Source organism: Nannospalax galili, unplaced genomic scaffold, assembly GCF_000622305.1.
Source record: "Nannospalax galili isolate Female #2095 unplaced genomic scaffold, S.galili_v1.0 scaffold806, whole genome shotgun sequence".
In the NCBI taxonomy this organism is placed as follows: domain Eukaryota; kingdom Metazoa; phylum Chordata; class Mammalia; order Rodentia; family Spalacidae; genus Nannospalax; species Nannospalax galili.
Window position 1 is genome coordinate 662290 of NW_008355419.1, and position 25336 is coordinate 687625.

General features: G+C 47.7%; 2 protein-coding genes across 4 annotated transcripts in view; both read right to left on the reverse strand.

The window, feature by feature from the left end:
* Nucleotides 1–8: 8 nt before the first annotated feature.
* On the reverse strand, nt 9–9468 carry LOC103749759 (cyclin-dependent kinase 11B-like). Its single transcript, XM_017803035.2, has 5 exons — nt 9316–9468; nt 8510–8633; nt 7299–7414; nt 1245–1434; nt 9–1163 (listed from the first exon to the last, which is right to left on the reverse strand). The coding sequence occupies exons 1-5, from the start codon at nt 9390–9392 to the stop codon at nt 1071–1073; spliced, it is 600 nt and encodes a 199-aa protein (XP_017658524.1). The 5' UTR covers nt 9393–9468; the 3' UTR covers nt 9–1070.
* A 2943-nt stretch (nt 9469–12411) lies between these two features.
* LOC103749760 (cyclin-dependent kinase 11B) overlaps nt 12412–25336 on the reverse strand; it is a 30469-nt gene continuing 17544 nt past the window's right edge. For 2 of the 3 annotated variants that reach the window (XM_008852616.3, XM_029555821.1), the window contains 13 exons: nt 24508–24603; nt 24260–24421; nt 23441–23506; nt 22678–22853; nt 21809–21899; nt 15635–15756; nt 14824–14929; nt 14405–14526; nt 14213–14320; nt 13978–14094; nt 13645–13793; nt 13203–13392; nt 12412–13121 (listed from right to left, as the gene is read on the reverse strand). In XM_008852616.3, coding sequence (XP_008850838.1) covers nt 13029–13121; nt 13203–13392; nt 13645–13793; nt 13978–14094; nt 14213–14320; nt 14405–14526; nt 14824–14929; nt 15635–15756; nt 21809–21899; nt 22678–22853; nt 23441–23506; nt 24260–24421; nt 24508–24603 — 1598 coding nt within the window. In that variant the 3' untranslated portion in view covers nt 12412–13028. The remainder of the gene's footprint in view (nt 13122–13202; nt 13393–13644; nt 13794–13977; nt 14095–14212; nt 14321–14404; nt 14527–14823; nt 14930–15634; nt 15757–21808; nt 21900–22677; nt 22854–23440; nt 23507–24259; nt 24422–24507; nt 24604–25336) is intronic. The other variant, XM_008852617.3, reaches the window with a different exon arrangement.

Below are 25336 nucleotides of genomic sequence, written 5' to 3' on the forward strand. Positions count from 1 at the left end.
ATGGAAAGGAAGCCAGCAGGCTAGTCTCTGTCCACCTGGATATGGGGACACTGGGGTGTCAGGGCTCCCCTACTTCTGCATAGCCCTGTGTGGTAAGGACATAGTCAATTGGGCAAGAATGGCTTTGCCAAGATGGCCTCTAGAACACTGGGGTACACTGAGGCCCTGGTGTCAGCAACATCACTTTGAATGACTGGGTGAGGCTTTACTATAAGGGAGGGGGACTGAGAATCAGCTTGGGCAGAGGTGGAGGCCACAGCAGGTATAGGCACCTGTTCTGCAAGAGCTTGCTCATGGAGATGGGGGGTGAAGGGCTGTATCTAATACTGCCAGCTCAATCTATTTACCCAAGTCCAGACAGCTAGCAGCTCCCCTCCCAGGCATATCCACAGGGCTCACCTGGTGACCAGCACAATGAAAAAACAAAACACAAGAGCTTCCTCCAAGAATAATTTACTCCTCCTTAAAACACATATAAAAATCCACTGTGGCTGGACGTGGTGGCACACGCCTTTAATCCCAGCAGTTCGGAGGCAGAGGCAGGTGGATCTCTGTGAGTTCAAGGCCAGCCTGGTCTACATAGTTCTAGGACAGCAGGGGCTACAGGGAGACCGTCTCAAAAAGACCCCCCCCCCAAAAATCCACTGTGTAAAAAACCTCATGTATAAAAATCCACCTTGGCTGAGGCTGTCACACACCTGGTTTCTGGGGCTGAGGCCAGTGTGGATGGGGCTGGTGCTGACACCCCAGGAAGAAGCAAGCTGCCTCAATCACCACACACAAGCCGCAGCCTCCAAGACTGAGAGGCAGAGAACCCCAGCTCTGCTCCAGACCAGGTCCTGCCGTGGGGAGGGGCAGGACATCTGTGGCACCTGCAGGCACTCACGACACCTCTGAAAACAGCTTGCCTTCCAGAAGGAAAATGTGATTTAATTCTACAAATTTATAAACCAAAATATATATTTCAAAAAGAAGGAAAGACAAAGTTCAGATGAGCAGTTCCAAGATAGGCATTCTGACTCAGCAGCTCAAGCTGTCTCTCCCTGGCTGGGCCAGGGCCACTCTTGACCTCAGAACTTGAGGCTGAAGCCGGGGCCTGCAGCGGAGGCTCCCTGGTTCGTAGTGGTGAGGTGGAAGCCTGTCTCCTTCAGGTCGTCGTCACCCTGTGAAGTGAGGTAGGCACCATGAGGACTGTGCCCCAGCCAGTCTTCCCCATGGGAACCCCTGCTGGACAGGCCCCTCACCAGCTGGCTGTAGCCTAGGCCGCCCTCTGGTGGCTGTGGACTTGTGCCACGCTTCACCCTCTGTTGCTCGCTTTTGGCAGGCCATGTGGGAAACATGGAGGGGTCGATGGGGAGGGGGGTCTCTCGGAAATACTCGTGCTTGAGGCCATCTTCTGCATTGATCCTCTTTCCAGGGTAGTATGTCAGGAACCTGAAAAGAACGGCATGGGACAGATCCTCAAACGACCTCAAGAGTGAAAATAGATTGGTTTTTTTGGGGCTAACTATATGGTCTTAAACACCCAAAAGGAAAGTCTAACCAAAGATTAAAGTGATCACTATATTTATTTAAGAGTTCAAGGGATTACACTTCCCAGACATTAGGCTTAAGTCCATATAAAAGGTTATTTAGACAATTCTTTCTCATTGATGATTTTGTTTCTAAGCAGAAAGTGCTGCTCGAATGAAACACTTCTAATCTTGGTCTGAAATACTGTAGTGCCCACCTGTAGCTAAGAGAGACAACCAGCTATTGTTCTAAAATGATGGATAAATTTGTTTCCTCCCCCTTTGAGAGGGAACTGACACTGATTCTAGCCACTCCAACAGCTATCAAAGTGCTCGAAAACAAATCCTGAGTCTATCACTCTCGAGTCCAGCCTTGGCAGACAAAAGAAAAACGAGGAGGCACCCAATAGAGGGATACTTTTGGAAGCTCTTGTCAAGAAATTCCAATGGATTCTGGTATGAACATTTGAAATTTGCCCTGTTCTGAGGTTTTACATCTCCTTCACATTCAAGGACTTTCTTTTCCCCCTAGAGTTGTGCAATCTGGGAGTCTTTTAGATAGACCCACTAAAGGGGCACCCCATTGCCCCACCCTGCATCCCTGTTCAGCATGGAAGAAACCAGAGTGGTCTGCGTCTAGATTCCCTATCGGCAATTTGGGCAACCCCTTCAGAGGATGGTGTGATAAGAATAGGAGGTAGGAATTGACTAGGCAGTTAGGGTAAAAAGACCCCAAAAAAGTAGCCAGTTTCTTGGCTAAAAGTCAAAATGTCCTTGGGCCTCCTAGCAACATTACTCTGTTCCAAAGGCTGAAAATGGCAAAGGTATTTGGGAGCTTTTATCTAATCCCTAAAAGATTTTAAGGTTACCTCTTCAGAGGGAGGAATGTTAGAATAGCAAAAAGCCCCATTAAAAAAAAAAAGTGTACACGAATTTGTTCAGGAAAAAGTGATGGGGAGATATGGGAGGAGTTGGAGGGGAGGGGGTGGGGATGGATTTGATCAAAACACCTTATATGCATGTATAAAATTCTCAATAATTTTTTAAAGTTGAAAAAAAATTTCAATCTGAAAATTTTTTTTTAAAAAAAGCTCATGTAAAAGGGCAGAAGAAATGGCTCAGCAGTTAAGAGTGCAGGCTGCTTTTCTGAGGACCAGAGTCCAGTTCTAGCATCCACATTGCACAGTTAACAACAACTTGTAATTCCAGGTCCAGGGGATCCAGCACTCTCTTCTGCTCACTGTGGGCCCTTGCATTCACATGCACATACACAAATATATAATCTAAGTCAGCAGCTAAGAAAACACAACATAAATGGCTAAATATTATAATGTGGCTGGGTATGGTGGCACACACCCATAATCCCAGGACTCAGGAGGGCTCCAAGTTCAAAGCCAGCCTGGTCTACCTAGCCAGTTCCAGGTCAGCCAGGAGTACTTACTGAAACTCTATCTCAAGAAAAAAAAATATGTAGTGCATGGTGGCACATGCCTTTAACCCTAACACTCAGGAAGCAAAGGCAGGCAGATCTTTGTGAGTTTGTGTGAGTTTGAGGCCAGCCTGACCTACATAGCAAAATCCAGGCAGTCAGAGCTACACAGTGAGATCATTTTTCAAAAACAACAACAACAAAAAACCAACAAAAACCAAACAAAAAAAAATATAAACAAAAAATCCAGTTAATGTGTTTAATCAGGACTTATGTTTCTGTCCATACAGCATCTGTTACCTCGCAGTAAGGATTTTCTTCTAAGAACACTTGCTGGGAGCTTAGATCAGTGATCCAGTACTGGCCTAGTAAGCACAAGGCCCTGGGTTCAGTCCTCAGCTCTGGAATAATGAAAGACAAATAAAGAAGAGCAAAGAACAAAACCCTGGGCAGGGAGTGGGACACAATGGCTGAGTGCTCGCCTGGAGTCCTAGGGCTGTTAACAAAAAAGGAAGGAAGGAGAAGCCTCACACTGAGGAGCGGCACCTTCTGGTCTTACTACCAGACGTCTGAACCATGCCACCTGTTATCACAGTCAACAGCACGGTCCTAGTCAGCCCGTGTCTTCTGGAGATACCGAGAGGCTTAGGTGAGGCACAGTGATTTGGAACTTGATGCTTGGTAGGTATAGTGTAGCCCAAGGCCTGGGAACAAGGAAAGGGTAGTTTCTTCCAAAGATCCAATGGATTATGTAAATGTGAATCCACACCTAACAACCATGTGCTGAAGGTGCACGGGCAGAGAACAAGGGCCAGCTGTGGGGGACAGGCCACTGAACATCATTCCGGAGTTTACATGAAGACCAAGGGAAGCTCTCCATGGAACAAAGTCTGTCAGACCTTTCCAGGCTGGCCTCGTACCAATGCAGAGCATCCAACTCACTGCTACTCAGGAATGATCCCTTGTCTCACGGCTGCCGGAGCTCCTTGACAACTAGTTCCTCTCTGGCTGCCTTGTCCTTGGCCCTGCGTCCCCACAGTGGACCATTCTGGGGCTCCACCCACCTGTAAACTCCACAGGGTAATCTAAGGGTTAGCAGAAGCTGTGGAAAAATAGCAAGTGTTCACATCTACCAATTTGGGAAGGGTGGGAGGCGTCTTTCTTTTCCTGCTGGTACTAGGATTGAGCCCAAGACCTCACATATACTAGGCAAGCATTCTACTGAGCCGCATTCTCTGCCTCAATTCTGGGGCCAAATGTGAGTCTTACAGAGCAAGGCAGTTTTAATGTGGAAAGTTCTTACCTTACACTTCAAATTCCCAAAAGAACATGAAATGCTTTTTCATCAATGAAAACAACTGTGACCCACTGGCTCCTCACCCGCAGACTGCTCTGAGGCCTCCTCAGAGTTGCTCCCAGTCTCCTCCTCTTCTTCCTCTTCTTCCTCCTCCTCCTCTGACTCCTCACTGGTGCTCCCTTCTTCCTCCTCTTCCTCTTCCTCCTCCTCTTCCTCTTCAGAGCCTGAACCTGATTCTGCTGCAGAATAAAACAGAGCCAAAGGGTAAACCCTGGCCTTTCCCTGGCAGCAGCAGCCAAGGCCACAGCAGTGTGGGCTCATGTACCTGATGAGGACTCAGCAGAGCTGGTTTTCCTCTCGCTGTCACTGATGTCCTGTAAGTCTGACAGTAGGTCTCTTTCTTCTATTTTCTCTTCTTTTACTTATGAGATAAACCATTCATAGGTTACTTTGGGGAAATGTTTATGTCATTTGTTGAGACAGGGTCTCGTGTATTCCGGGCTCACTTCAAACTCACTATGTAGCAAAGAATGACTCAAAAAGCTGATTTTCCTCCTTCCGCCTCCAGAGGGCTATTACAGGCATGCTTCACCACATCCAATTTTATTTTTTTAATTTTAAAAAATTTTATTTATTATTTTTATGTGTATGTGTGTCATGCCTGCATGTAGGTTAGTGCACCCGTATTGTGCAATGCTCGGGGAGGTCAGAAAAGGCTGTTGGATTCCCTGGGACTGGAGTTACAGACAGTTGTTAGCGGCTGAGTGGGTGCTGGCATTCAAATCTGGATCTTCTGCAGAACAACCAGTGTTCTTAACCGATGAGCCATCTCTCCAGTCCCACATCCAATTTTTTTAATGCAGTACGGGAATTCAAACCCAGAGATTTGTGCATACTGTGCAAATCCTCTACGAACTGAAGTAGGCCCCCAGCACTAAGGAAGAGTTTTCACTGTATTTATTTATTTATTTATTTATTTATTTATTTATTTATTGCTCATGATGTGATCTCAGGGTCTCCCTTCAGTACCAGGGAGCCTGAATCTGCTTTGTAGACCAGGCTGGCCTTGAACTCAGAGATCTGCCTGCCTCTGGCTCCCAAGTGCTGGGATTAAAGGCAAATGACACCACAGTCTATTTTAATTTTTAAATTATTTATTTTTATTTTATGTATATAAGTGTTTTGCCTGCACGTATGCTTGTGTACTACATGCATGTCATGTCCATAGAGGACAGAAGATGGTGTTGGATGCCCTGGACTTGGAATTATGGACAGCTGTTAGCTGCTGTTTGAGTGCTGGGAACTGAATCAAGGTCCTCTGCAAGAGCAGTCACTGCTCTTAACCATTGAGCAATCTCTCCAGTTCTTGGGGAAACATATTTTCCTGGTCTTTTTTTTGAGACAGGATCTCCCTGTAACCCCAGCTGAACTGGAACTATGTAGACCAGGCAGGCCTCGAACTCAGAGATACGCCTGCCTCTGCCTCCCAAGTGCTGGGATTAAAGGCACTCGCCACCACGCCCCGCACTGTACTCCCAGAACTTGGGAGCTGAGAGAGGAGGATCATGAATGCTAGACTGGGCTGCACAGTAAGACCCTGCTTTTTTTTTGGTCTTTTTGAGACAGAGTCTCCCTGTAGCCCAGCTGTCCTGGAACTATGTAGACCAGGCTGGCCTCTGCCTCCCAAATGCTGGGACTACAGGAGTGTGCCACCACGCCTGGTGAAGATCCTGCTTTTTAAAAACAAAACAGACCCGGCAGAAGCAGGAATTACACCCTGGGCTTCTCAGAACAGCCATTCTACCTTAACTGACTGTGTTTCCCTCAGTTATCTCACAAAACACAAAAAGAAAACAAACAGCAAGACCTCACTGCACTGTAGGAATCACCAGACACACATCTTGGCATGAATATTGCTGATAGCGATCCATCTTCACTCCACTTTGGATTACTTCTAAAACTGTGGACTTGGGCCAGAGATGCAGAGTGGCTCAGTGGTTAAGAGCACTGGCTATTCTTGCAGAGGACCTGGGTTCAAATTCCCAGGATCCACATGGTGGTTAACAACTGTCAGTAACTCCAGTTCCAGGGGATCCAGCGCACTCTTTTGGCCTTCATGGGCAATGCACAACATGGATGCATGTACATACGTGCAAACAAGAAGTTCACACCCATAAAGTAAAAAATAAACACTTTTAAACATTTTATTTTTGAACCTGGCATGGTGGCCCACACCTTTAATCCCAGCACTAGGGGGCATAGGCAGGTGGATCTCTGTGAGATCACAAGGCTACTAGCCTGGTCTACATAGTAAGTTCCATGTCAGCTGTGGCTACAGGTAGACTCTGTCTCAAAAAGTAAAAAAACAAAAAAATTATTTATTTTATGTGTATAAGTGTTGTGTCTGCATGTATGTAAGTACACACATGTCATGCAATGCCTGTGGAGGACAGAAGAGGACATGAGATCCCCTGGATCTGGAGTTAAGGATGGTTGTTGGACACCCTGTGGGTGATGGGAATCAAGCCCATGTCTCCTGAACAGCCAGTGCTCTTAAATGCTGAGCCATCTCTCCAGCCCCCATAAAAAAATAATTAAAACATTTTAAAGATAAAGTAATAAAATCTTGTGGCGTTGCCACACAGGGTAAACAAACACTGAAATGTAGTATCTTACGCTGTGCTGGCTTAACTGAAGACTTACCACAAAGAAAGGAACGCATGCTCATTTTGTCTTTATGACAACTGACCCCACCAAAGCCAAACCCAACTGGGAGCTCAAGCTCCAGTCCGAATACAGACTTTTTCAGCGTACTACTGAAAAGGCCGGCTGGCTCTTGGCTATGTGGTACCCCAGGCTCTTTTCCTTCTTTCTCTAACAGACAAGTCCAACCTTGGATAGTGCGATACTGTCATCTGTGAAGTTCACGTGCAAGACCTGCACTGTTTGAAAAACCAAAAAGGAAAAAACTTCATAATGTTTCATGTAAGTTATGAGTCTGTCAGGGCCTCATTTGTGGCTATCTTGGGGCATGCCTGCTAAATCTTATGCACTCTCTTACCTGTCTTCCATGGAGTCTTCTCTTCTACATGGTGAGTTCCTGATTGTGATCTCCATACGGTGATCTCTCAGCTCCTCCTCCTCAAGGGAATCCCTTTTGGGATCCTGGTCATCAGACTAAGAAGCAAAGAGAAAATGAATCACTGGGTCATTTTCTGTGTAGATAATGCTTTTTTCTTTCTTTCTTTTCATATTTTGGTCTTCTTGAGACATGGTCTCCCTGTAGCCCCAGGTGGCCAGAACTCCCTACGCAGACCAGGCTGGCCTTGAACTCAGAGATCTACCTGCTTCTGTGTCCATAGTGCTGGGACTAAAGGCAAGCTCAACCACATCCTGCACTTGTCTTTAATCTTTGAAAAGTTTTGATGTATAGCTCAGGCTGGTCTTAAATCTTCTGCCTCAGCATCCCAAACGCTGAGATTACAAGTGTGTGCTATCATACACAGTTGCACTTACTTTTAATGATAAGCAAAGTTTGTTGACATCCCCAAAATTTCATATCTAGTTTGAATGGAGCTGTTATAAAATATAGCAAAGAACTTTTTTCCATATTCCCAGTAATTAAAATCACAGTTCTGTGTATCCTACAACCTATGAGTGGAAAGTTAAAAACTACTTATATGACAAGAGACATTAGGCACTATGCCAAACACATTAGTTCCTCATGAGCCAAAGTGACACCTATGTTAGACCTAACTTGGATTTTACAAACAAAATACACATAGTACTTATATATACTGCAAAATGATCTCTGCCTAATCTTAGAAAAGAGGTATTTATGTCAATGCCTCTATCCAATCACTGAGAAGCTCTGAATATATTTACCATGCAAAGCAAGGAAGTTACAAAGCACTCGTTTTAAGTTAAAGGCCAAGTCCCCACCACATTAAAAATGCTTGAACATGGTATTATGAATTTACTAACAGTGAGATGAGAAGAATTAGTCTGGTGCACTGATGATTCTAGGTCCAAAACATTTTATTTCCCATGGTGACATTCTCATCTAGACAAGCTTCAGTGTGTTATCAATCTACCTTCAATAAACTGAGTATATGAGTGTTCTTGTTAATTTTAGAATAGATTTTGGGCTCACCTGTGACATTTGGAAGTACAAAAGAACTTCACCGAAGAAGCGTTGTTCTAATGGAAAAATGAGGACAAAGAAATTAAATCTCCTTTAAGAAAACCACTTACTTAAAAAACATAGCTTACATTTTTTAAGCGTTTTATCTCTGCTTTCTCCTCTTGCTCTTTTCTTCGTTTCTTTTCCTGGAGAATTTCGTCTAAAGTTTTCACTTTCCAAGAGTCCTTTTCATCACCCATTTGAGTTAAAAAACTGCAAAGAGAAAAATAATTCAGGGCTGGAGAGATGGCCCCCTGGTTAATAGCACTGACTGCTCTTGCAGAGGACCACAGGCATTGCACAACCTGGGTGCACTTACATACACACAGACAATACATTCATATACATAAAGATAATAACCTTTTTTTTTAAAAAAAGAAAAATTATTCACGCAACCTCGGGACACACCAAGTCTGAGGCTCTGTTGTTCCTTGAATCACTTCTTAGTGTTTTACACTAAGTCCCGGTAGGAGGAAAGGGCTCTGCTGGAACCTCATTTTTTCCGTCACTCTTGTAAGGTTTGGGGTAACTTAGTTGAGCTCAGTTTGCTTTTCGTAAATGGCAAGCATCACCATCTAAAGACCGAGGTCGCAGCACCCAGCAAACTCTGCCTTTGGTGCCAGAAGACTATGAGGAAGCGCCGGGCGAGGACCAGCCTGCGTCCCGGGCAGGGATCAGGTGTGCGGTGCAACCCGTAAGCCCGGGGTTCGCCTTCGGCCGGTTCATTCGGGGAAATCCGAGCTTGGCAGCCCAGGGGCTGGCAGGGAGCGCGGGACCCGCCGCCTCCTCTCCTACGAGCAGAGTGTGCCGAGCCGGGCGCGCCAGCAGCGATTCCCTCCGCCCGACTCCTCGGGCGCGTCCGTCGCCCTTCGTGTGGGCTCCCGCCGTCACTTACCCCTGCGCCGCTGCGCCGCCGCCGCCGATCGAGGAGTCCGAGAAGAAACAGCGCGCGGTAGGCGCTAGGACCTCCATCGCTTCCTGGTTGGACGCCTATTGATGACACAGGATCCAGAAGCCAGGCGGGCAGCAAGTACAAGGTCCACTTCAGCACCGCAGAGGAAACAGCGCCCGGCGCACGTCAGACACGTTTACTTCCTGTTTGGACTCGTGTTGATGACGTAACCCAGGCGCGTGGCCCAAGGCGAGGCAGCGGGGAAATTCTTGGGTTCAGCTTTTGGGCAGAAACAGCATCCGCCCCGCTCCCTGAAGCGTCGCAGCTAGTGAAGGAGAGTGACTTGAATTCACGCTGGCGGGCGCGCTGACACCCGGATCGCTCAGTCGTGGTGCGATCGTCCAGATTAAGTTTTGGGGAGCTACATACGTCATAATGAAGGACGTAGTTCCTCATAGGAATGTGGCAGTTTAGAAAATGGAATTCCCTGCTGGGTAACTCTGGGGGGCGGGGGGCGAGGTGGAATCCGGTTGTGCCACCCATTCTACTTTCTTACCTTGGGGCCTTTAGTTTTGGAGAAAGCGAAGAGGAAGGAAAAGCATTCCAGGGCACCTTTGCCAGTGCCACATAAGAAAACATCTTCACAGTGGTGGTGAAGATCCATCACCATGGCAGATTTTTTTCAAGTCGGTAGAACTTAAGACATAATTATTGCTCTTTTTACCTAAACCTACTCCTGAAGGGGCTATTTTCATATCCCCAGGCAAGAAGCCAAATGGGAAACCAGTGAACCACCATGGGCACTAAAGAGCAGGGAGGGGAAGGGAGATTTGGGGCAGGTAGTGCCCCTGCTGCCATCACAAAGGGTCTTGAAAACTGCCTGGACAGGGATTGTACCCACATCGGAACCCACAAAATTAGGAACAAGGTAGAGAGCCTCAGCCCCTTGTACCCAAGCCCCCGCTGTGCTCCTCCACTGCTCAGGCTCTCTCGCTCTGGACCCTAGCATGGAAGGACAGACTCTGGGCACTTGATGGTCCAGGTGCTGTCACAAATGGTCCCTGGGGAGTCAGCTGTGGATGTAGACTGTGTTCTACCTTGCATGCAGACACTCCAGAAACCTGTACGGGTGCCTGCTCTGCTACAAAGCAGTGTCACTTTAAATGCAGCATAAACTGCAAACATGCTCTGCCAGACCTCCCCAGTCATCCATCCCCAAGGAAATCTTGCCATTCAGAACAGCCTGCCTCACATTCATCCAGACCCAAGACGGAAAAGCATTCCAGGGCACCTTTGCCAGTTGTCCGCAATCACCCTCTAGGGTGTGGAAATCACATTCTTAGCATCACATGGAACAGCACCCTGAAGGAAGGGCGGCTCAGTGCAACACAAGCCAGGGGAATCCTCTCCTTCACACAAGCACCCTCCCTCAGGGGCAGGAGACTTGTTTCCACACCTGTAAACCATTCTGGTTTCTGAGGGTGGTTGGGGGGTCCATAAAGGGGGCACTGGCACCTGGGACTTCTGTTTCAACACAGCAGCATGGCCACTGTGGTTAGTCTCCATGGATGACCAGAGACCAGGTGGCTTCAATACCTGTGGTCTCCTAGCTGGCACCAGGCAGAGAACAGCTCACATTGCACTGGAGCCTGCATTTATCCACAGTGGGCTCCACAGAGCTGTTGGCCCAGCTGCAGCCTGGACGGTGGGCCAGGGGAGCAACAGGCCATCCACTCCTTCCTGCAGGGTTCTGTCAGGCAGAAACTGATCCCTGATTCCCACATCTGACTTCCAGTGAGGAGCAGAAGACCAAGCCTGCAGAGTCTGCCTCCTTAGCCCAGCATGTAGTGCAGAATGCAGTCTAGGCCTGGTCTCCAAGGGACACAGCATCAGAAAGGAGCTAAGCGATGTCCAGAGGCCTCCTATGCTCAGTGGTGCTGTCTGGAGTCCAGGGGAACCAGTGGCTCTGTGTCGTCCTCTGGGCCCCGATGGGTGGCTGTGGCCAGGCTCTGCATGGTCTCCTGCTGGTACTGCCTGGCTTTGTTGTAGAGCAAGACACCCATTATCACAAGGATGGTGCCAATGGCAGACAGGCTGGTGATTTTGTTGCCAAAAACGATGATGCTGAGCCAGATAGACAAGGCGTGCTTCACTGTACTGGCAATGTGCAGCAATAGAACAGGCCACAGTGATGTCCTGGGTTTACACCCAGAGCCCACTGCTGGTAGTGCCCGGTAACTGTCACAGAACATACCACTGTTATGTGGACCACTCAGGGACCTTGGTCCTCAAGGGGACAATGGCGGGGAGCCTACTTAACAGAGGGTTTGGGAGCGTTAAGGGGTTCAGTCACAACATATTCTTCCTCAAAAGGTCTGTACAGGTGGGTGTAGTGGCACATACTTCAGCACTTAGCAAGCAGAGCTCTGTGAAATCCTGGCCATCCTGGTCCATATAGTGAGCCAGGCCACAAATAAAGCTGTTTCAAAAAACAAAACAAAACAAAAAAAGGGAAATATGAGCTTGTCTTTTTTTCTGACAGGGTCTCACTATGTAGACATACCTAGCCTGGAAACCCCTATATGGACCAGGCTGTCCACAAACCACCACACCCAGCAGTGTGTACTTTTCCTTACCAAAATAATCCCCTGCCTTATCATTTCTGGACCAAAGGTCAGCCCCTGGAGAGAGAATGTTCCTGTACTTCTGCATAGTCCTTTTTGGTGACATTGTCAACAGAGCAAGTGGGTTTTGCCAAGAAGGCCTCCAGAGAACTGTGTGGAAGCCTGAGTCCCAGGTGTCAGCAGCAGCACTTTGGATGACTAGGTGAGGCTTTACTATGAGTAAGGCAGAGGGCTGAGAACCAGCTTGGTAAGAGGTGGAGGCCCCAAGCAGGTATGGGCCCCTGTTCTGCTGAAAGAGGCCAACAGCTTGCTCAGTGAGAGGTGGTAAGGGTGGAGGCAGGGGCAGGGGTGTATGTGAGGACTGTATCCAATCCTGTCACTTCACTTTATTTACCCAAGCCCAAACAGCAGCTCCCATCCCAAGCACACCCCAACGGCCCATCCAGGGATCAGTACAATTAGAAAAGGACACAGCTTCGTCCAAGTACAGTTTACTACTTCTTAAAATATGTAACAACCAGGCGAGATGGTACATGCCTTTAATCCCAGCACTCGGGAGGCAGAGGCAGGTGGATCTCTGTGAGTTCAAGGCCAGCCTGGTCTACATAATGAGTTCCAGGCCAGCTGGGGTTACAAGAAGACCCTGTCTCAAAAACAAACAAACAAAAAAAGTAACAACCTCATAAATAAAAATCCACCTTGGCTGAGGCTGTCACACATCTGGTTTCTGGGGCTGAGGCCAGTGTGGATAGGGCTGGTGCTGACACCCCAGGAAGAAGCAAGCTGCCTCAATCACCACACACAAGCCGCAGCCTCCAAGACTGAGAGGCAGAGAACCCCAGCTCTGCTCCAGACCAGGTCCTGCCGTGGGGAGGGGCAGGACATCTGTGGCACCTGCAGGCACTCACGACACCTCTGAAAACAGCTTGCCTTCCAGAAGGAAAATGTGATTTAATTCTACAAATTTACAAACCAAAATATATATTTCAAAAAGAAGGAAAGACAAAGTTCAGATGAGCAGTTCCAAGATAGGCATTCTGACTCAGCAGCTCAAGCTGTCTCTCCCTGGCTGGGCCAGGGCCACTCTTGACCTCAGAACTTGAGGCTGAAGCCGGGGCCTGCAGCGGAGGCTCCCTGGTTCGTAGTGGTGAGGTGGAAGCCTGTCTCCTTCAGGTCGTCGTCACCCTGTGAAGTGAGGTAGGCACCATGAGGACTGTGCCCCAGCCAGTCTTCCCCATGGGAACCCCTGCTGGACAGGCCCCTCACCAGCTGGCTGTAGCCTAGGCCGCCCTCTGGTGGCCGTGGACTTGTGCCACGCTTCACCCTCTGTTGCTCGCTTTTGGCAGGCCATGTGGGAAACATGGAGGGGTCGATGGGGAGGGGGGTCTCTCGGAAATACTCGTGCTTGAGGCCATCTTCTGCGTTGATCCTCCTTCCAGGGTAGTATGTCAGGAACCTAAAAACGGCATGGGATCCTAGCCACCAGCTGTGGGCCTGAACACACATGACGTCACAGCTCAGGCCAAGCCTCTGCTTTCTAGGTGGACATGTGCTGTGGGTCAGGCTGTGATGGAAGGTGAGGCCCTTGGACTTAGCATACCCTAAGCCCTGGTATCCTGGGGCTCCCAGGCCCCGGGTCAGTTCTCAAACAGAGTGAGCCAGCATCCTGAAGACCCTAGGCTATAGACTATGCCACCCTGGGACTTACTTGTTCATGAGATCAAAGCCCTGGTCTGATAGCAAAGCTCCGAACCGCTTGCGGAGGTTGTTATAGGGATATTCACTGAAGGTCATCTTCTTGACTGCTGGGAGGTCATTATAGCCAGGCCAGATTTTCTCACTGGGAGTCCCCAGGTCCTGGAAGACAGGATGTCTGAACTTCAAATGCATGCACGGTACTTATGTCTGTCACTGTTATCAGATGAGAGGTCACCCAAAGGCCACACTGTGCTCTGTGTCACCAATTCTGACCCTAGTCCAAGCCATTTCTGGTAGTGTTCCCAAACCCAAGATTGACGGGCGACCCAATGCCCACACTCACTTTAAAAACCTTGTTGATCTGATCAATTTCTGACTTCCCAGGAAACAGAGGCTTCTGGGTTAGCAGCTCTCCAAAGATGCAGCCCACTGACCACATGTCCACAGCTGTAGAGTATTCCTAACATTCCAGAAGGCAGGACTCAGATGCCTGCAGGCCCACACCATCAGCATCAGGCCACAGGTCAGTGAGGCCTCCATGGGGCAGGGAAACCTCTCAGAACCCCCATCAGACTCACCTTAGCACCAAGCAGCAGTTCTGGGGCACGATACCACAGGGTCACCACAACTGGGGTGTAGGCCTTCAGGGGTGATCCATACTCCCGCGCCAGCCCAAAGTCACCCACCTGTAGTAACATGGACAGGGTGGCCTGTGAGGCCAGGCTGTGGGTGGGGTTCCTGAGGGTGAGGTGGGAGGATGCAGGGCTCACCTTGAGAATGCCAGCATGGCTTAGCAATAGGTTGGAGGTCTTGAGGTCACGGTGCAGGATCCAGTTGTCATGAAGGTGCTTCACCCCACTCAGCAGCTGGATCATCAGGGTCTTTACCTCCCCTGTAAGAAAGAGTATTGAGATCACACACATCCCCTCCCCACAGTGAGTTCACAATGGTCTTGGCAAAAGGACCAGGGGCCCCAGGGCTCTTTGTGTAACAGCAGCAACCAGACTTCTGGGCAAGTTTATCACAAGAACTGTTTCAGCCCTGGGTAACCCTGAGTCCACTACGATCACCACCCACACAGAGGGGAAGCAGGTCACTATAAGGACAATGATCCTAATTGTGCTCAGAGAGCTCCATGACATGCCAGAGGGCAGACAGCACTGCTGCCCAGGCTGGCATGCAGCCATACCTGGCAGGAAGGGCTGCTTCATGGTCTCCATCAGGCTCTTGAGGTCATGCTCCACGTAGTTCATCACAATGTAAATCTTGTCCATGTTGCTGCCCACGACTATTTCCTAGGAAGCAAGCAGGAGATCTGTGGGTGCTGGTGTGACCACCTCCTCCAGCCCCACCCTGGCAAGCACTGGCTTAGGGAAACCTGCAATGCCAAGCACAGATGCTGTGGGCATAAGGACCTACTATGACTTTTTAAAAATATTTTATTATTACTAATTTTTAGAAGTTTTATATTTTATTATTTTTATTTTATGTGTATGAGTGTATTGCCTGCATGTATGTGAAGTCTACCTGTGCCATGCAATGCAGGGCAGGTCAGAAATGGGCTTTGGAGTCCCCTGGAACGGGAGTTAAGGACAGTTTGTAGCCGCCATATGGGTGCTGGGAATCGAACCTGGGTCCTCTGTAAGAGCAGTCAGTTCTCTTAACAGCTGAGCCTTCTCTCCAGCTTCCAGGCACCCCCCACCCACCACTTTTTTTTTGAGAGAGTCTCACTATGTAGCTCTGGCTGGCCTTAAACTCTCTATAGAGCCTGAGACCAGGCTGGCCTCAAACTCAGAGATCCATCTGCCTCTGCCTTCAAAGTGCTGGGATTAGAGTCAAATGCCACCACGCTGGGCCTTACTCTGACAATTCTGGCAGGGTGATATCTACACTGTGGAAGTTACTACCAACAGGATGTCATGGAACCTTCTCCCTTGTCCGTTCAGGAGATAGGCCTCCCACACAGGTAGACCATGCCAAGTGTGGTGGCTGAGACTTACTCTGACTGTGACAATATTGGGATGCTGGGCCTTGAGGATGGTGTTGATCTCCCTCAGGGATGTGATTGGGAAGCCTTCCTTCTCTTTCTCCATCTTTAACCGCTTCAGAGCCACAATTTCATCTGTAAAGAAAATTGTATAAGCTAAGCACTGTGGCTCATTCCTACAATCCCAGCACTCAAGAAGCTGAAGAATCACCCTGAGTTCATAGCTTGGGCTACAGTGAGGGATCATGCCTGAACAAAAGCCAAACAAATCACAATCTTGTAAATGAAACCCAAGTTCACAAACGTCAAAAAGATCATTTGTCACAAGTTAGCTTTTTCCAGAGATCCCAAGGATGATTCACTATAAAGAGATCAGTGAATGTAAGGCCTTCCACTATCTCCACTGTCGTTTTCTGTTTTTTTTTTTTTTTTTGGTCTTTTGGAGACAGGGTTTTCCTTTCGCCCCAGTTGGCCTGGAACTGGCTATGTAGACCAGGCTAGCCTCGAACTCACAAGAGATCCACCTGCTGGGATGAAAGGCGTGTGCCACAGTACCCGGTTCCATTATCTCCACTCTTACTCAACACAGTACCGAAGAGGGTTACAATGAGGAAAAGAAAAAGTCAAAGTATCTATTTACAGATATGTCATTTTATACCTGAGACCCCGAAAACTCCATCAGGAAACCCCCAGAACTGAGAAACATTTTCAACAAAGTGACAGAATATAAAATTAGTAACACAAAACCATCAGCCTTCCTATATTTATGACAAAGAAACCAAGAAAGAATGCAGGCTAACAATTCATTCACAGTAGCCTGAAAAACCAAAACACCGCAACAAAACAAAAAGCCCACCCTGGAATAATAATAAATAATCATGTTTTCCCCCCAGTAAAGCAAAGTTTATTTCTTAGGATTGCTGGTGGTTGATAAATAATAATTTTTTTAAAAAATTTATTTATTGGCTGGGCGTGGTGGCGCACGCCTTTAATCCCAGCACTTGGGAGGCAGCGGCAGGCAGATCTTTGTGAGTTCAAGGCCAGCCTGGTCTACACAGTGAGTTCCAGGACAGCTGGGGCTACAAGGAGACCCTGTCTCAAAAAAGACTAAATAAATAAATAAATAAATTTATTATTTTTATTTTATGTGTACCCATGTATTGCCTGCATGTAGGTTAAGTGCAATGCCCACAGAGGTCAGAAGAGGCTGTTGGTCCCCTGGGACTGGAGTTACAGACAGGCGTTAGCTGCCATACAGGGTTCTGGCTTCGAACCCAGGTCTTCTGCAAGAACAACCAGTGTTCTTAACCACTGAACCAGCTCTGTAGCCCCTTGAAAAGTCTAAAGTTCTAAAGGCAGGTGCATCTCTGTGAGATGGAGGCCAGCCTTGTCTCTATACTGAGTTCCAGGACAGTTGGGACTACAGGGAGACCCTGTCTCAAAACAAACAAAAACCCAAAAGGAATAAAGGAAGAAACTGAGGAAGACATTAGAAGATGGAAACTTTCCAAGCTCATGGACTGGCAGGAGTAATATTGTGAAAATGGCCACTCTACCAAAAGCAGTCCCAATCAAAACACCAACTCATCTCTTCACAGAAATAGAAAAAACCTTAAATTTGTATGGAGTACAGAAGATCTGAGAGCCAAAGCAGTTCTGAAAAACAAATACCGTTGGAGAATCACCACACTTGATTTCACGTTATACTACAGAGCTGTAGTAATAAAACAGCGTGGTGCAGGATTCACGGCCAACGTACATTATACTGAAAAAAAAAAGAAAAAAAAAAAAAAAAAAGAAAAAGGAAGATGGGGTGGAGAAATGGCTTAGTACTTAAGAGGGCTGGTTGTTCTTACAGAGGACCTGGGTTCAGTTCCCAGCACCCACATGATAGCTAACAAAAATCTGATGAAACTCCAGCTCCAAGGGATCCAATGCCCTCTTCTGCCCTCTAAGGCACAACAGACATTGCATGACACATGTGAAGTTACATACAGGCAGGCAAAACACCCATACATACAAAATAAAAATAAATTTTTAAAAACTTAAAAATTTTTAAAAAATTTATTTTTGCCAGGCGTGGTGGCGCATGCCTTTAATCCCAGCACTCGGGAGGCACAGGCAGGCGGATCTCTTGAGTTCAAGACCAGCCTGGTCTACATAGTGAGTTCCAGGACAGCTGGGGCTCCAGGGAGACCCTGTCTCAAGACCAAAAAATAAAAAAATAAATAAATAAATAAAAAATTTATTTTTTGTGTTTCGGAGACAGGGTCTCCCTGTAGCCTCAGCTGGCCTGGAACTCACTATGCAGACCAGGTTGGCCTTGAACTCAGAGATCCACCTTCCTAGGCCTCCTGAGTGCTAGGATTAAAGGTGTGAGCCAACATCCCAGGTTTAAAGACTTTTTGAAAAAAGAAGAAAAAAATCAAATCAGCAAGCATCTAAGCAACTAAACACACAGGGTCCTTGAGAACAGAAGGTAAACTATTTCCAGCTGAGATCACTACTGTTTATCCCATAATATAAAACATCTGTAAGCCGGGCGTGGTGGCCTATTCCTTTGATCTCAGCACTAGGGAGGCAGAGGCAGGTGGATCTCTGTGAATTCAAGGCCAACCTGGTCTATATAGAGTTCCAGGGCATCTGGGGCTACAGGGAGACCCTATCTAAAAAAGACCAAAAAAAAAAAAAAAAAAAAAACATCTCTAGCAGGAACTGGAAACTGGAAGTTCATACATGGTAAGCTCAACTCAACCGGGAACTGCAGCTGACTGCCTCAGCATCCTCAGTGAGTTTCTGCCGGATGTTTGTAAGCCCCAGTCGGATGTTGCCTTTGGTTTGCTCTCCGTTGGATGTTCCAGCTGTCTCTGTGGCCGTTCTGAGTGCCCATCTGATGTGTTCTACCCACCTGCTGCTGCTCTCTATCTGCCCCTCACTGTTACCTGTTGCTTGCTGTATACTTAATAAACTCACTCATTCAGAACTGAAAGCATGGGCATCACAGATCTTTCTCTAGACTGTACAGAACAGCCACACAGCAACAGGCACCTGATTTGTGACAAAGACCTCAAAAATATACATGGAAGAAAGGACATCATCAACAAATGGTGGAGGTCCACATGTAAAGGAATGAAACTAGACCCTATCTCTCACCAATGCCAAATGGATTGAAGACTATGCGGTTAAACGCACTGGCTGCTCTTGCTGAGAGCCCAGGCTCAATTCCCAGGACCCACATGGAGGCTGAAAACCATATCTCCCGTTCTAGGGGATCTGATGTCCTCTTCTGACATCCCTGGGAACTGCACACACACACATGCAGGCAATACAGTCATACACATAAAATAATAATAATAATAAATACAATGAAGAAAGGACAACATCTTTAACAAATGGTGGAGATCCACAAGTAAAGGAATGAAACAAGACCCTTATCTCTCACCAAAGCCAAATGGATCAAAGACTACGTAAGGCCTGAAACTCTGAAACTTCTAAAGCAGGGAGTAAATATTAAGACACAATCGTAGGTAAGGACTTTCTGAATAGGACTTGGATTACTCAGGAAATGAGGCAGTGGCTGTGGAGTGCTGAGCCCTAAATGGGACATTGTATCAATCCCACCCTCCACCTAAAGAGGGGCAGAAAGGATGGAAGAGCTGGAGAATGGGGAGGAGAGCTGTGAATCACTGTCTTCTGGACATGACACAGCAGGTGCACTCATGAACTCACAGCAGCTGTGGTTACCTGCACAGGAACAAGCCAGTCCACACTGCAGCATCGATGTGGGAGGGCTCATGAGGCTTCACCCCTACACATGTGCTAGCAACAGTAACCAGATTCAGTGAGTTATACCATTAAGAGGGGAAAAGTGGGGGGGGGGGAGCTGGAGTTATGGTTCAGTGGTTAAAAGCATTGGCTGGTTCAACTCCCAGCACCCACTTAGTAGATAACAACCCATAACTACAGTTCCAGGGGATCCAATGTCCTCTTCTGGCCTCTGCTGGCATTGCACAACACAGGTGCACTTACATACATGCAGGCAATACACTTTATACACATATAATAATAATAAATAAAACTAAAAAAGACTTGAAGGTGGGAGGGGAACCTGTTGAGGGGTGTCACAGGAGGAGAGGGAGGGAGATGGATCTGATCAAGATACAGTGTATATATACATGTATGAAATTATCAAATAATAAAGTTTAAAAATTATTTTAAAAGTCACGTAATAAAAAAATTACAATGTGAAGAACATTTTTTGAAAAGCTCATGTTGGCCAGGCATGGTGGCGCACACCTTTAATCCCAGCAGGTGGATCTCTGTGGGTTCAAGGCCAGCCTGGTCTCCGTGGTGAATCCAGGACAGCTGGGGCTACAGGGAGACCCTGTTTCAAAAAGACCAAAAAAAAAAAAAAGCTCATGTTTTTAAAAGGGCAGAAGAAATGGCTCAGCAGTTAAGAGTGCAGGCTGCTCTTCCGAGGACCAGAATTCAGTTCCAGTATCCACATTGCACAGTTAACAACTACTTGTAATTCCAGGTCCAGGGGATCCAATACCCTCTTCTGCTCACTGTGGGCCCTTGCATTCACATGCACATACACACAAATATATAATCTAAGTCAGCAGCTAAGAAAACACAACATAAATGGCAAAATATTATAATGTGGCTGGGGGGCTGGAGAGATGGCTCAGTGGTTAAGAACACTGGTTGTTCTTGAAGACCCGGGTTCAAATCCCAACACCCACATGGCAGCTAACAACTGTCCATAACTACAGTCCCAGGGGATCCAACAGACCTCTTCTGACCCCTGAGGGCACTGCACAACAAGGGTGCACTTACCTACATGCAGGCAATACACACATACACATAAAATAATAAAATAATAATATAATGTTGCTAAGTATGGTAGCACACACCCATAATCCCAGGACTCAGGAGGGCTCCAAATTCAAAGCCAGCCTGGTCTACCTAGCCAGTTCCAGGTCAGCCAGGAGTACTTACTGAAACTTTATTTTAAGAAAAAAAATAGCGGGGTGTGGTGGCACATGCCTTTAATCCCAGCACTTGAGAGGCAGAGGCAGGCGGATCTCTGTGAGTTTAAGGCCAGCCTGGTCTACATAGTGAGTTCCAGGACAGCTGGGGCTACAGGGAGACCGTCTCAAAAAAAGACCAAAAAAAAAAAGTAGTGCATGGTGGCGCACACCTTTAATCCTAACACTCAGGAGGCAAAGGCAGGCAGATCTTTGTGAGTTTGAGGCCAGCCTGATCAAGATCCAGACAGGCAGGGCTACACAGTGAGATCATGTCTCAAGAACAAAAACAAAAACACCCAACAAAAACCAAAAAATGATAAAATATAAACAAAAAATCCAGTTAATGTGTTTAATCAGGACTTATGTTTCTGTCCATACAGCATCTGTTACCTCGCAGTAAGGATTTTCTTCTAAGAACACTTGCTGGGAGCTTAGATCAGTGATCCAGTACTGGCCTAGTAAGCACAAGGCCCTGGGTTCAGTCCTCAGCTCTGGAATAATGAAAGACAAATAAAGAAGAGCAAAGAACAAAACCCTGGGCAGGGAGTGGGACACAATGGCTGAGTGCTCGCCTGGAGTCCTAGGGCTGTTAACAAAAAAGGAAGGAAGGAGAAGCCTCACACTGAGGAGCGGCACCTTCTGGTCTTACTACCAGACGTCTGAACCATGCCACCTGTTATCACAGTCAACAGCACGGTCCTAGTCAGCCCGTGTCTTCTGGAGATACCGAGAGGCTTAGGTGAGGCACAGTGATTTGGAACTTGATGCTTGGTAGGTATAGTGTAGCCCAAGGCCTGGGAACAAGGAAAGGGTAGTTTCTTCCAAAGATCCAATGGATTATGTAAATGTGAATCCACACCTAACAACCATGTGCTGAAGGTGCACGGGCAGAGAACAAGGGCCAGCTGTGGGGGACAGGCCACTGAACATCATTCCGGAGTTTACATGAAGACCAAGGGAAGCTCTCCATGGAACAAAGTCTGTCAGACCTTTCCAGGCTGGCCTCGTACCAATGCAGAGCATCCAACTCACTGCTACTCAGGAATGATCCCTTGTCTCACGGCTGCCGGAGCTCCTTGACAACTAGTTCCTCTCTGGCTGCCTTGTCCTTGGCCCTGCGTCCCCACAGTGGACCATGCTGGGGCTCCACCCACCTGTTTTCTTGTCCTTGGCTCTGTAGACCACCCCATAGGTGCCCTCCTCAATCCTGTTCAGACACTGGAACTCCTCCACACTCCGGCAGCCCTGTGGAGGAAGCAGGAGCACGAGGGCTCAGCAGCCACAGTGATGGCCTAACATCCTTATCTGTGCCCTGCACAGGGCAAGTGCACCTGAACACCAGCCTGAAAGACCTGGGGAGGACATGCTCTGTACATGGATGGTAGGAATAGAAGGAATTCGCTCTTTTCTCTGCTTCTAAGACAGCCTGCACTTCAGTATGATGGAAAGCAGCACAAACAAAAGCACCTCTGGCATCCTCTGCCTGGTGAACTATGCCACCCTGGAGAGGGCATGGCCTGTCTGTCCCCAGTACCTTCTTCTTTCCAGACATTCCACAGACTAGTGTCCCACCACTCTATGTGGTCTGGAAGCACTAGTGGAAGGCAGGTGACTAGGGCTCAGAATGCTGTTGTAAAACTTAGGACCACCATATCCCCTCTCAGTCCTCTAGGCAGTGTCAGACACTCACTGGTATGTTCCTGAACAGTGAAGAATTCACAGCCCTGTGCAGTTACATGATTTCCCGGCCATATCCAAGGGCAAGCAGAGCAAAGGCAAAAGCAAGAGCCAATAGTTCCTGGCACCAAGGAAACCCCCAGTGCTGCCAGGCTTGAAGAAGAACCATGGTTAGGATCATGAAAGGCTAGTGGCCATGACTAGCCAGACCACTGTATGGGGGAGCAGTAGCTCCTCAGGCAAGCCATCAGTGCTAGGAGTATGGCTCTGCTTTCCAGAACCTGCTCTCTGTGGAGCACCAAAGCAGAGAGCCAGTCTTAGGACAAGGGATAGGGAGGGGCCTGACCTGCAGGGCCGGCAGGTACTTGGGCAGCTCCTGCTTCAGCTCAATGGGTGACAGGGCTGGAGAGTCAGGCACATAGTCTCCTTCCGTTGGGGCACTGCTCTGTGGAGTCCCCTCACCCACTTCTTCCTCCCCTTCTTCACTGTCCCCGGAATCTCGGTCAAATCGCGACTCTGGAACTTTAAAGTTAAACCTAATTATGGACCAGCAATAAGCAGGAACACCCAACCCTTCTCCTGTTCTGGGCCCTGCCATGCAGGGGTGGCATGTCCTGTGTCCTCCACTTCAGGAGCTGGTGTGGGGCCTGCCGTCTGGGCAAAAGGTACCAAGTAAGGCTCACAATCCTGGTAATCTAGGCAGAGCCAGAATCAGAGCCAGAGCCAGAGCCAAGCACTGGGCTCAGAGGATAAGTGGGCATGCCCAGACCGCATGCCTCAGCAGCTGTGACTTCTGCTATGGTAAATGAGGCTCCAAGTGGGCTCCCCCAGCATCAGGGTCACAATGGGCATGCAGCAAGACGTCATCCAAATAAAGCTGCTGCTTCCCACCGTCAGCTCCTCTGGGCACAGGCTACAAAGTGGCGAAAGGTGTGTTCTCAGGGAATCAGAGCTTTTCAGCTGGCCACCTCTCCTATTGGACACCACTAGACCAAAGCTTGAGTGCATGGGACGTCACATGCTCTAGATGGTCTGTGTCAGCAGGACCAGGCATAGGCACACTCAGCATCAGCACTCAAGGACAGACACTGTCACAGGGAGGCCCTTACCAACCAAAATGTGGTTTTCGTTTTCTCGTTCTTCATCTTCACTCATCTCTTCATCACTTACTTCTTCTGAAAAGAAAACAGGAATCTGCTCAGATCAGAATGTGGCTGAGCTGGCCTTGGAATTGTCAGCTTATCCTGATAGTGGGCAATCTCCTCCACATGGTAATCTAAGGGCTAGCAGGAGCTGTGAAACAATAGCAAATGTTCACACCTACCAATCTGGGAAGCAGGGAAGGGTTCTTTCTTTTCCTGGTGGTACTGGGCTTGAACCCAGGACCTCACATATGCTAGGCAAGCATTCTTTTACTAAGCCGCATTCTCCGCCTCAATTCTGGGGTCAAATGTGAGTCTCACATAGCAAGGCTATTTTATTTATTTATTTTCTTTTTTTTTGGTCTTTTCTGAGACAGGGTCTCAGTGTAGCCCAAGCTGGCCTGGATTCGATATGGAGACCAGGCTGTCCTCTAACTCACAGAGGTCCATCTGCCTCTGCCTCCTGAGTGCTGGGATTAAAGTCCTGTGCCACACGCCCAGCCAGTAAGGCTTTTTTTTTTTTTTTTTTTTTGGTCTTTTTGAGACAGGGTCTCCCTGTAGCTCCAGCTGTCCAGGAATGCTCACTATGTAGACCACGCTGGCCTTGAACTCACAGAGATCCACCTGCTTCTGCCTCGAGTGCTGGGATTAAAGGCGTGCGCCACCATACCTGGCTTAGCAAGGCTATTTTAATGTGGAAAGTTCTTACCTTAGACTTCAAATTCCCAAAAGAACATGAAATGCTTTTTCATCAATTAAAACAACTGTGACCCACTGGCTTCTCACCCGCAGACTGCTCTGAGGCCTCCTCAGAGTTGCTCCCAGTCTCCTCTTCTTCTTCCTCTTCCTCTTCTTCCTCCTCCTCCTCTGACTCCTCACTGGTGCTCCCTTCTTCCTCCTCTTCCTCTTCCTCCTCCTCTTCCTCTTCAGAGCCTGAACCTGATTCTGCTGCAGAATAAAACAGAGCCAAAGGGTAAACCCTGGCCTTTCCCTGGCAGCAGCAGCCAAGGCCACAGCAGTGTGGGCTCATGTACCTGATGAGGACTCAGCAGAGCTGGTTTTCCTCTCGCTGTCACTGATGTCCTGTAAGTCTGACAGTAGGTCTCTTTCTTCTATTTTCTCTTCTTTTACTTATGAGATAAACCATTCATAGGTTACTTTGGGGAAATGTTTATGTTATTTGTTGAGACAGGGTCATGTTTCCCAGGCTGGCCTCAAACTTACTATGTAGCTCAGAATGACCCCAACTCCTGATCTTTCTGCTTTCACTGCCTAAGGTTTTGGATTACACGTACACTTCACCAAACCCAATTTTTTTTTTTTTTAAATCTTGAGAGAGGGTCTCCCTGTAGCTCCAGTTGTCCTGCAACTCACTAGATAGACCAGGCTGGTCTCCAAGTTGGAGATTCCCAAGCCCTGGAATTAAAGGTGTTCACCTCCACACCTGGCCCCATGCCCAATTTTTTAATGCAATGCTAGGGTTCAAATCCAGGGTTATGTGCATGCTACTAGCAGAGCTATATTCACAGCACTAAGGAAATGTTTTTAATTTTTTAATTACTTATGTAGCTTACATAATATCAAGTTTACTGTGCGTGGAAAACAGCTCACCCACAGGCATTTACCTGGATGAATGGTCTGCAAAAGATCAGCACAAACATCTCAGTTGATAAACTGAGATTGGGCAGTCAGAGGACAACCTGCAGGCATTGGTCCTCTTGTTCCACTTACACACTTGGATGGAGCCCCTACCTGCTAAGCCATCTTTCTGGCCCACTGGTACATAATTTTATAGTAGAAAAGAAATTGCCTGGCAAGATTTTCATTACTTGTATAAATTCTTTATTCCACGATTTAAAATTT